The sequence below is a fragment of the Cyprinodon tularosa genome, unplaced genomic scaffold (genome assembly GCF_016077235.1).
Source record: "Cyprinodon tularosa strain WSP-4 unplaced genomic scaffold, ASM1607723v1 ctg69, whole genome shotgun sequence".
Lineage (NCBI taxonomy): Eukaryota > Metazoa > Chordata > Actinopteri > Cyprinodontiformes > Cyprinodontidae > Cyprinodon > Cyprinodon tularosa.
The window spans coordinates 1,404,908-1,417,617 of NW_024039440.1; the positions used below are offsets into that span (position 1 = coordinate 1,404,908).

At 39.4% G+C, this 12,710-nt stretch overlaps 1 protein-coding gene across 1 annotated transcript in view; it reads left to right on the forward strand.

Annotated features, from left to right (window-relative positions):
* The window catches only part of LOC119771816 (cGMP-dependent 3',5'-cyclic phosphodiesterase), a 246,187-nt gene that overhangs the window by 197,350 nt on the left and 36,127 nt on the right, over positions 1-12,710 (forward strand). Inside the window, exons 3-5 of the mRNA XM_038267985.1 lie at positions 7,764-7,853; positions 8,155-8,243; positions 12,172-12,281. Of these exons, the coding sequence (XP_038123913.1) occupies positions 7,764-7,853; positions 8,155-8,243; positions 12,172-12,281 (289 nt within the window). The remainder of the gene's footprint in view (positions 1-7,763; positions 7,854-8,154; positions 8,244-12,171; positions 12,282-12,710) is intronic.

Consider the following 12,710-nt stretch of genomic DNA (forward strand, 5'->3'; position numbering starts at 1 on the left):
GCAGCTGCACAAAAAGAGGGGGGAACCTGTGGATCAAAATAACAATGAAGAGGTCGGGGTTGAATTCAGATTTGGAAAATTAGTGAGATGTGAAGGAACCAAGGAAAGAAATGAGTAAAAGAAAAGTTCACAGTGACTCAGGATGACATTTTATAAAGTATAACATTCAGATTGTGTTATAAGCAGAGGCTTAGGGAAAATCAATATCTACAATACAATTTACAATATTGATTTCTGCTTGTGTTTGTATTCAGCCTTTTTTCTCTCATACCCCTAAATAAAATCCATTACAACCAGCTGTCTTTAATCAATTAACCTGTTAATAGAGTCTGGACATTTAGATTCATCACATTATACTTAATTCATTGTTTGCAGCCTCAGATGTTTGTTGGGCTACAGGACAGTACAGGGTTTGCTGCAAGCTATGATGGGAATACAAAAACCATAGAAGATGTTTCCCTTGTTAGATTGCATTAATGTCTGGCATTTACTCCATTCTGTGAAGGAAATCCTGCACAGCACATTACCCTGAGCTCATCTCCACAGTGGTGGCAGCACCATACTATGGGGGTTTGTTTTCCTCTCCAGCTGGAAAGCTGCTTAATTCAAAATACAATGAAAGTATTACAAATCAGCTGTTAAAGGCAAGACAATGGCTGAAAACCAAGCAAAAGTCTATCATCCAGCAAGTAAACATGACTGAAATGGCTTTGTTCAAACTAGAGCTGCCACTAACAGCTAATTTTCTAATGACTAATGACAAATTTTTGATAAGTCGACTAATCTTAATGACTCATTTTCAAAAACATCCCCACTGTTGGGGGTTAGCAGTGTAGCAGCTGGATGGTGATGCCAAGTTAAAAAAGAAGTTACATTCATACTGTGTTTGTGTGTGCTTGTGCTCATACGATAAACCCTCGGCCTCAGTCTGGTTCTGTCTCGAAAGCGCAAAAATTACTATACACCGAAAAAGAATGCAACCGTTTTTAGCATTTACTTAATCATATTTAGTTACTTTAACACAATTGTTTTATGTCCTACCCTGCGAACATGAAGCAATTGTGTTAAAGTGATAAAATATGATTAAGTAAATGCAAGAAACGGTTGCATTCTTTTTTTCATTTTTTTTTTCTTTTCAGTGTAAATGTGGGTGAATAGTTCAACATAGTTTACCAAAACATTACCAAAGAGTCGAGGAAGGCCTGATTAACTTCCAAAGACAGTCGGTCATCATACTTCATAAGACTTATAAAGAGCACATGCTAACTAGGCATTTAAACTGTAATCATCATGGGGTCTTTTCTTTTTCAGAAGCATCCCAACTATTCCTATGTTTTCTTTTAAGGTGCTCATGCATCCCCGTTGTGCTCCCTTGATTAGCCAAGGCAGACTTACTGAGTACACAAACCAATCTATCAACAGCTGCCTGAAAGTATTCCCATACTTTGGATCTTCTGGCAGATGCCTCCGTCCTCGATTCAGACTCACCCGTCACTGCCATTTTCGTATTACGCTCAAAACCGGAACCAACAGTGACGCCCGTGACAGGAGAGGAAAAGGAAGCCAATTTACCAGCAGTGTGAGCAGAATTACCTGAAATCAGATGAGCTCAGACCAAAATAACACTGTAAAAACGATCTAGAAATTAGGAAAAGGTCTTAAATTAAGTATATTCACCATTAATTTGAGTAGGTAAATAAGAGGATTTGCCAATGGAATGAGTATTTTTACCCTTAAAATAAGATAATTAGATAATATGCACTTGAAATAAGACAATGCAACAGTTTTTTCTTATTTTAAATGTAAAGTGTCTCACTTACCTTCTCAATTCAAGGAAAAATTCAATTATTCTAAGAAAAAATGACTTATTTAGATTTCAATTGAAATAAAATAGCCGACAAAAAATAGTCCTTGATGAAAAAAACTATCCTTCGAAAAATTTCCATCATCAATTATGTCGACTACATCGACTAATCATGGCAGCACTGGATCAAACCTTATTCATATTTTAGAATCACCAATTCAAAGCCCAAGTCTTTTCCATCCAAACTGATAAGACTCTACCTTTTTTTTGCAAAGGAGAATAGCCACAGTATTAACTCATAGAGTCTGAATACAAACACTTTAGGTTCCCCTGGAAAAATAAAACAAAACACCACATGAATCGATTTCATTCTGCTCAGCAGTAATTTAATTTTCTTTGTTGTTTATCTGTCACATAACATACTTTTAGGGTTATGGCTATAATGTGAAAAAAAATGTACAAAAATGTACAATAAAATCTATGATACTGTTATTTCTCATGTTTTCTGTTGCTTTGTTATTTCAATCTATATGTTTTCCTTTCACTTTTACTGAAGGTTAAGTGCTTCGATATCAGGAAATGGGAACCAAGGAACAAATGGTCCTGTTTTGTGCTTTAATGTATGTCAGAGAGAGGATTGTGCACTGACAAACAGGGAGGCAGGTAAATTAATGTAACAGATGGTTTTAGGTACATGGCAAGAAGAAGTTATTGGTAAAGGTCATAGGACAGAGTCTGACATTTACTGAGGCACACAGCTTGTTATTGCCGATAACATACATCCACAAACGGTGACGCACAGAGGATGGCAAGTTGGATCCTCAGTTCCCTGTGAGGAATAAACTGCAGAGCAGAGAGGATTCATGTTATCCGCAGGTAAAATCAACCAACAATCCATTGTTATTTAGAGGAATTTGTGTGAGATCCGTAACTTAAAATGCAACACACACATGCCTTTATCCCGTACTCCAACAATACAGATGTTCATGCATGGGCTGGCATACTTCCAACTTCATTACAACGCGCTCTGGCAGGCTGATTGAGTGATCAAAGCTAATCGCATTTAATCATATCTAATCATATGTAATGACCGGCATCGAGTGCGCAGCCATGACAACACTCTCCAGTCTCCTTCCTTTTTCATATCTCCTCCTTCACATTTGACACTCCCACCACTATCCCTGCTGTCTAAGCAACCGCACCCCCCCCCCTTCTCTTCCACTTGTTACCCTCAGTCCAAATAAAATAAAAAATAAAAACGGAAGAACACAGATGGAGGAAAACCAGCAGAAAGAAGCTTTAAAAAACAGAGGTGACAGATGGACACCCGTGGAAAGAGCATGAAACCTCCGAACAGGCAGATGAACACTTTAAGGTATTCACTGTTAAAGAAGCTCTTTTCAATTTTGATTCAGAACACAGCCTTAAGTGCTGCCGGATGTTAAATCTTCATTTTTCCTTTGGTTGTTTTTCCTGTGCTTTGATCAGATTTTGAGTTCCCACTGAGATGTTTCTTCAGGCAGTGCTTACACGGGACGATAATGCTTTGTGATAACGCTAACAGGTTGGGATTTAAGTAGAACACACAGGGTGTAAAACTTCTCATGCTATGAATTTAAAGCTGTCATGAGAGACGTAAATCTATAAGGCTGGTCGTTTCAAAATTCCATTTTATATAATCAAAACACTTGCTTTGCTCTGCTAGTAGCAGATTTTTTTTCTATCTCCAGTACAGAAATGTAAAATGTCTAAGAACAAGGTAAAGTTTTATACAATAGAATTCAACTTTATTGTCAATAAACTTTCACAAGTATAAAGCAACAAAATTAACCTCTTACACCCTAAGGGGGTATAAATAAATGTCTGCCTGACAAAAACACACAAAAGTAAATAACTTATAGCCTCAAAGCTATTAGATTTAAGAAGAAACTTTTGGTACGCCTGTAAAGGTAAGATGTCATAGAATGGTTTTCTGGTGTCAGCACCATTGTAGCTTTGACCCTGCCTGAAATATTAGGGACAAAATACAAAATATTTTGCATTTTTTGAACCTCGCCAAAATTTTCTTTGAAATAAACATTGCAAAACACTACCAAAATATTATTTATAGCACAAAAAAGTAGTACAGACTTTCAAATCTAAATGTTGTGTAAAAATATACCAAATTTGGACTCAATCAGATGAATCATATTTATTTTAGAATGGTATTAGTGAGAAATTTCTTAGGCGGAGAGGCCATTTTGGCACATTTATCCATAAATGTCACCAAACTGTGCCAAATATGTTTTTTACATCAATACTGGGGGTTTGGTAAAATTACGAGGTCACGTAGCAGCTGGACCCGCCGGTGAGTCCGTAGGGTTCAAGGGGTTAACTCTCTGCATTTAACCCATTACTTTGGGGAGCAGTGGGCTGCCACTGTGTGGCGCCCGGGGAGCAGTGTGGGGTTAATAGGGTCATAGAATGATTATATAGGGTATTTGGTGCTGGTCCTTAAAGTATCTGAATAGGGTGTGTCACATTTGTTGGGCTGAAAATGGCATATTTGCTGTTCTATGCGCCCTAATGCAAGCCTGGTTATAAACCCTACAATGAAATGACAGGTATTTAGATGAGCTGTGCACTGATTGGGTGGTTTACAACAATTAAAGCTGTTGAGAAAGGATGCATCATAGCAACAAGAACTCACTCACTGAAACATCGAAAATTTGTTGATATGGTAGGGTGACCAGACGTCTTCTTTTTCCTGGACATGTCCTACTTTTTATACCTAAAAAAATATCCGGGGAGAATTTCAAAATCGTCCGGGATTTTGGTCGACTAAAGTGCAGCACAGAGTCGAAGCACACTGGGCATTCGAACCGGGAACCCCAGCGGATGGGGGCAGGGAGCCATCAGAGTACGGAGCGATTGAACCCAACCTGATGATAGTAGCCTGGACACCGGTGGCCCCGTGCTTCCCCACTCCTGCCACCCCTCCTCCGGCTGAGAACGGGTGCCTCATGGCTCTTTGGTGAGGTCCGGTCCGGTTAGTGGCCCAGCAGTCGACACTTCATACCCCCAAAACCCCCCTTCCTTGGGCCAGTGGGCTGGTCTGTATGTCAATTTTGGGGCGTTCCGTAAAAGTTCAAAAAACCTGGATGACTGAGAATCTTCATCAGCATCAATTTTGGTGCGTGACAAAAGTACAGGCCAGAACCAAATAAGGCAACCACCCTGAGTTAACGTTTCGTTTGGATTTGCCTGTTTTATGGTGGAAGATTAGTGTTGTGGGATTTACAGAGAAAGGAGGTGTCGATGGGGTTTGAACTTCTCTGTACTTCCATTTCACCCACTGAACTATTGTTATTCATCTATGACAATCTAAGCTCCGTTTTGCTTTCTATGACCCCTTTTAGGGTCATGCTCTGGGATCCAAGCACAATGCCCTAACCACTAGGCCACCACTCCTCATAATTGCAGTTGCATTATTGCAGTGCCATAGTATACCTTATGCTAAGATTCTTACTTGTACATTTATTCATTTATTTCATTACCCAATGGTAAAAAATCCATGTCATTGGTCCCACAATAATTGGCATTGCATCATAGTTCTTATAAAATAAAAGTATAGTTTTTTTTTTTGTTACCCTGAGAGATTAGCCACTGTTCAGAGACAACACTTAAATCAGATGTATATTTTCTGATCTTTACACATATATTATCAATTAAAAGCAAATAGTTATTTAACATAAATTTGTCCTTCTGCTGTCACAAAAATATGATAATAGTTCAAACAACTAAAAATGTGTCAAACAGTGCTGGAGGAGGATCTCAGTTTTTCTTGTCTCAGTTCACTGAGGAATTCAAGGCTTCTTACCCAGGGATGTCAATAAATATGGATAGTGCTGTATAATCTAGTTTTTTCGTTTTCTCTGAAGCAATAAGAACTCTGCTTCAAGGGAGAAGCCAACTACTCTCACTTTGTGGAATGATTATATTGACAAATTCATTAAATGGTTAAAAAGCTCTTGGATCACCCATCCTCTAAACGTTTCTGACATTGAAATCGACTCTGCAAGTCTCTCCCTCTGGCCAACAGATTAATGTGCAGAGTCAAGAAAGTGGCCAAGTCTTGAACTACCCTTTTATGCTCTCATTTCTTTACTCTTCATTCATCTCTGTGAAGTTTGCTCTCTCAGAACCAGTATAAACAGTCTGTCTTTTGTGCACAGAGCTGGCAAGCAAAGACAGCAAATTAGCATAGTAGGAGCTCGAGGGTCTTGTTTGGGACTATAAAGAGCAATAAATCACCTGTATTTTGGCAGGATTCAGATGTCTAAAGTTGGGGGTAAAAAACAAAAAAACATTAAAAAGAGATGTAAGTGTAGTTTTTACATTTACAAACAACACATTCTTGGGACACAGACAGATAGATAAATAGATGTTTCAGAATCATTAAATGATTAGATGGTCACCAGCTGGGAAGTGGTTTTTAATGTTGTGTTGCAGCAAAGAGTTCTTTGGTTTATATTCTGGCCTGAGCTCTTCATGTAATTTGTGGTTCCTACCATGGTCCAAAAACATCAAATGGTTGACTTAAATTGCCATCAGCAATCATTGTGTGCAGCCACAGGGAAGTAGATGAAGCATACTATGCTGAAGAGACAATAAAAACCAGTCCAGTGTGTACCCTACCTCCTGCAAAGTTACCACCTGAGATGTGGGCAAATCCCCCCTGACCCTGCACAGTGAAGTGGATGGAGTAATGAATGATAAATAAAGAGATGGATGGATTGACTGATAAATGAGGCTATCAAACATGAATAATTTATTTTGCAGACATTGCAGGATGGGAAAAATTATCCAATTAACAAAACATGTTTATAAGACATAAGATTTTGTTATTAGTGCAAGGAGATAGCGTCCCTATATTTCATCACAAGAATTGAGTGCCTCTATGTCAACAAAATGCGGCAAATGAGTTTGTCCAAGTCTCATGTGATGTGGAGTAAATATTGAGGCTGGTGCATGTTTTATTCCTTGTAACCAATGTTGCATTACCCTGAGAGAAGCATTTGTAAGGCTGAATGCAGATTTAGGGGAAAGGTCTTCTTGGGTTTTAGCAAACAGGTACATGTGTTGCACGCAGGATATTTTCATAACTTCTGTTTTTCTCCAAGAAAAAAATATGACATGTAAAATATAAATGAATAAATGAGTGACAATCCCATAATTTTTTGTTGAATCTTTTTTTAACCCAGTTGACTCCAATGAATGACTTGCATGTTAATAAATTCACCCACTGGATTCAGGTTTGGACAAGATGATATGTTCTAAAGAGTGGATTTGGATACCAATTTTCTATGGCCTTTTTATCAGTCTCAACCTTATCCTCATCTTCACATGTTTGACTAAGACCTTGAGATAACAGAGCCTGACTCTTTTAGCAAATACGGCATGGCTTTAGGTTTAGGTCATCTTTAGTTTGGAAAGCTGTTTAATTTGTCGAATTCTAAATACAGCTATTGTAATTAGGATCACCATAGTTTCATAAACTCCAGTGTGAGTTAAGTGCTCCTATGAGAGCCGCCTATTACTTCCCATGCACTTTAACTCCGTGAGTCAGCTAACCACCAAACTCTGCAAATGAATTTTCAAGTGCTTTGTTTTCGCAGATCCAAAACGAAACGGAGTGCTGAGTACAGTAAAGAGCTAAACTAATTCTGCTGTCTGAGTTCACTTTATGTTCTGAGTGCCACACTTGTGTTACCAACTGCAGAGCAGGATGCATTTAAGGAAAATACTTAGGAGTTCTTTGCAGCCTTGCAAAGTTATTATGGATAAATAGTTGTAAATGTGTATACTTTGTACCTACAAAGAAAAACACAAAATGGCAGCCAAGGTCTCTGCTTATTTTTTTTTATATCATAAATAAACAGCCAAACACACAAGTGAGTTTGTTTGTCTTCCTGTCTAGGATGCTTTGCTGCGGCTGGCAGCAGTTGTTGATGTACGCTCGCTCCGAGTGGCCCTGCGAGACAGCGTTCAGGAGCTGCTCCCCAGCACGGTATTTGCACTCCCTCCCTCTGTCCCTCTCATACACACACACACACACACAAATATAATTCACATCTGCAAGTGAACACAATTGAAGTTCCTCGGCTTATTACCTGGAAAAGAAATGCTTCCCATTAGTGTTCAGAATGATGGAGCCTGTTGTGTCAGTCTCGACATCCCTGTAGGGTGCATATAGGCCAAAACCCTTTTTGCAAATGCATGAGGCTCATTGCTCATTATATCAATTACAACCTGATTAATGTTTCAAGCTAGGGTGTGCATATGTCTCTGTGTTTGATTTCATATTTCAGGAGTGTGTTTGCATCTATGTCCTGGAAGGAGACTCCAGGCTGCTGTCTGATGACCCGCCGCACGAACTGCCACAGGAGGGCAAGATCAGGTGTGTACCATTTGAGATTTGCTACGATGAGCTGCAGATGTTTTTATTCTGATTTGCTGCTGCACTACCATCGAGGGCGCTGATACTGAGATAAGCAACAACACATGAAGAGGGGGGCAGCAACTGTTTTGTCTACCTGAAAAGCAGGTGCCACTTGAATGAGCATGAAGCGATCAGACTGAAATCAGATTGTCAGCGCATGGATGGAGGTGTCAGAGAGAATGGGCCCATCATCTTTAGGCACAAAGACATTCTCTGCCTCTGATGTCTCATTGTTACCACCTCTCATTGTTCCTCTTCACTCTACTTCCTCTTGTTTTTTCATCTCGTTAAACATCTCCTCATCTCTTTGGCATCTCCAACGATCCTTTGTGATCTACCAGCCCATTCCAACTTCCTACCTCGCTGCCTGGCTCGCAGCTTGCCATGCTTTCCTCTTTCAAAGCTCTGAGTCGCATGTGGTTTGGTCTATCCTCTGCTTCTCTTTCACCTTCAGTCCCTCTCCCTGTGAAAGCGTTGCAGACCTAATCGGCCAGATAGCTGTGTCCCTCAGTCCCTTAGCGAGACACGTCGATCCCCTTCTCACCTAAGTGCTCTCTCTGAAGCTTTGCACATATGCTGCTGTGACTGCTGCCCAGAGGCTGGCAGAAAACAGCGCTACATTATTGATGAATCTGTCTATTTGTCAAACAAGAAGCCAGCTTCTGGCACATTGACACAGGATCCTACAAATGTGCAAAAAAAAAAAAAAAAAGCCCAGGCATCAAGTTTGCAGTATTACACAGGCTCATCGTCACAACAAACTTCTATTATTTCTGCATGAGTAGCTGTAATACATGCATTCAAAAGGTTGCAGAAACAGCTATACATTTTCTCTGTTTATTTAAGCCTGTTATCAAGACCTTGCCACACACAGCCATCTACCTACACACACATACACTGAAAGAACTCATCTGATTGGTAAAAGGCCATTTGGTGAAAGCCTGATTCAAAGCCAACGTCTTATAAACCAGACCTTGACACTAACAAACCCTGTGCATGCTTTCAGCTTGGAGAACTTCACAGATTGTCTTTCTTTTAAACTGTTAGACATCCACAAGTAAATCAATCTATGACAGCAAAAATGCTGTGCATTGAAAATGCACATAGCTGTTAAATATCTGCACTACACTGTTAAAATCACCAACATTTTGCAATGCTGCTGCAACATTTTTGTCTCCACCTTATGCATTTAGCGAAGAAAAAAACCTGGAAGACAGTAGGAGTCATGTTCTTGCCTTGTATTCAAACACAGCCTATCTTTAAAATGAATACCTTACAAATAATTCCCAAAAACAGCCAGTTCTGGTACAGAAATTTCAGTGACTACCACCAAAATTATGCAGAATGTCAATATGTTTTTAGACTTGTATGTGCACAGTATATTTCAGAGCAAAGCCAAGCACGAAGTCCATGGGCTCTGTAGTCCTCAAGTCAGGATTGTCTTCAGACACACATTTTGTGAAGAGCATAGACACATTTCTGCTCTTAGAGGTGTCTGTCTCTAGAAACACAGCAATCAGAGGCTAGGAACCTTATGACTTAAGGTGAACAAGAATAGAAGTTATGTAGGGAGGGGAGAACCTTCCAGAGAGGCAACCATTTTTGCAGAAACTGATCAGCCAGTCCTGTGTGGGAGAGTGAACTTAAAAAAGTTACTCTTTTGTAGAAAAGAACATGGCAAGCTATCTTCGCCTTCCAGAAATAAACTGGGAGAACTCTCAGAACATGAGACAAAGATTCAAGCTTTTGGCTGGAATGTCATATTTGGTGGAGACCAAGCACCATTTATCTTATGGCTAATAGCATCCAGACCGAGAATTGTTGGTATTGGCATCATGCAAAGTAGTTGGGGCGTCTTCAGCAGCAGGAACTTGGAACCTAATCAGGATAGAGAGAAAAGAATGAGGCAAAGTACAGGGATATTCTAGATGAAATCCTGTTCTATAGTTCTCTAGACCTCAAGACTGTTTATCCTTTAATAAAGACCCCACACATAAGAATAGAATAGAATAGAATAGAATAGAAATGCATTGATCTTGCTATGGAGAAAAATCATTTGTGACATCAGCTCTTTTAGACAGTAAGAGGTGCACAAAGGAGAACATGAAAGTATATACAGTGCATGCAGATATAGGCAGTGGATGGTCAAATATAAAGGAGAGATTTAATGTGACTTATATATACAGTATCTTATGTACAATAAATTGGTAGCAGGTAAAGTGTGGTTTCTGGTTTGTTAAATAAATAAATAGTATAAGTTATTGCAGTGTAATTACACCAGATTATAGTGCAGTGGCATTGTAAAGTCTGATGGCAGCAGGGATGAATGACCTGCGGTAGCGCTCCTTTTTACTCACAGGGTGTATAATTGTGTTACTAAAGGAGCTGCTCATCAGACGAGGAATTTGATGACAACTATTTGAATGTCCTTGGATGGTCCAGCCAGAGCCTAGACCTGATTGTAGATCTCTCAACAGATCTGAGATTTAGCTGAAGGCAGGCTGTAGTTTCCATCCAGTCTGATGAAGAACAGAAGAAGAATAGGCTAACCCGCCCAAAGACAGATAAACCAACTTAAAGCTTCCAAAGTAAAATTCTAAAGTTTTGGACACTCTTGTTAACTGTAAACCAAAAATTATAAAAAAATAACTAAGTATAGGCTCTCAGAAAAAAAAAAAAAACTCTGTGAGTAATACATATATAATCTTTATCTTTATATTTAATTATACAGAGATGCACCTTCATATGGGCAGGTATTTATGAAGTCACTGGGCCGATTGTTTAGGCTATTTCCTACTAATGTGGGTGGTCCAATTTTTTAACTATAGATGGGCTCTTATTACTCATAGTTGCTCTCATGGAAATGAGTCTTTATAGAAGACTAAACAAACAGCAGTTTATTTAGCAGTCATTTAACTAAGGATAACATGGTGACCATTTAAGTGTTTAATTCCATCTATGCCCAATCAGCTATTGACATATACACCCAAAGATGGGGTGTTGAGTTTAAATCGCTAAATGTATGGAAAACCCATAACCTTTATACCAGATCAGTTCAATCCTAAATCTCTGTATCTTTCTCAGTGCTGCTAGGTGTTTTTTTGAATTTTACTGTGGCCAGTTTGTATCTGCTCCAGGGCTGTGCTGGAGAGTTGCTTTGAACAGATGCGTTACAAAAAGGTCAAATGTATTTGCCACAATAGAATATTTTCTGATTGGAGTGCACCATTCCTCAGTGAGCTGAAATAAACACTTTGAAATCAATGCACCATGCAGAGATTTTGCTGCAGTGGTTTGGGGGGATTTCAGACTCTGTGAGCATGTAATGGAGTGACTGCTGGCCTGGGTGTGTGTGTTGGTGTGTGTAGGCTTGGGTGTGTGAGTTTCTGCCAGAGGGCTTAGCTGATTATTATGTGCAGCACATAGGTGTTGAATTTACCTGTGTGTGCTTGAGTGAAGCTATTTAGATTTCTTATGCTTTTCGGATCCATATTCATGCCAGTCTGAATGAGGTGTTTTAATGCATCCGTGTGTCAGAAAATAAAGAATCCTTGTCTCATATTTATTCCAAACATATTGCACGTCTTTGTGGGCATCACACCTGGCTGCCCATCCGCCTTGCTCTCCACATGAAAAATATCCTTTATCAATGGATAATAAGTCCATTCACCAGTCTTTTTAGTTCGTTTGAATTAATGAAAAAAAATTAAGTCTGTTTTTTTAATATTGGTGATTGTTTTTCCATTTGCAATGAATACCTTCCAGAAAGCTTGCCTTGCATATTAGTCTCTGTAATGTCTGACAGACCTAAATTAATTTAGACTAATGTTACGCACGTTATCATGTTGCTCTAATCTGACTCAGCCTCATCCTGTGTCTGTCGTAGGAGTGCGGTGGAGCAGCAGAAGCGCTGTCAGTGCGCTGGCTTCCCTCCATCCGAACTGCCGGAGAAATACAGGATCTTCCTGGCGGCGCCGTTACCGGCACACAGGAGAGGTGCGGCTGAATGTTTTATGTCGGGTCCATGCAGGAAAGAAGAAAATGTAATTGTAGGTCATTCTCTAAGAACATGTGAAGCAAGCAACAGGTTAGGGGAAGATGGGGGGAGCAGTAGTTAGCAAGAAATGGTAAATTCACTGAGAGAAAGGTATGAGCATAAAGGACACTTAGAAAGGCAGGAAAATGTTGTGATGAGGAAAAAGAAAAAGAGAGGAATTCAATCAGACTCATTATTTCTTGTCAGATGAAGGAATTCAGAGGACAACCTGAGGAATGTGTGAACAAAAAAAAAAAACATATGCAAAGCCCCTTTGTGCTGTGGGAATAAATACATAGCAATGAGTGTGTAATAATTATGCAGGAAAGAGTTTGTGTGCTTGTTTTATTGTCTGGAGTAACAACCAGCATCTCATTGTTTCTGTTAAA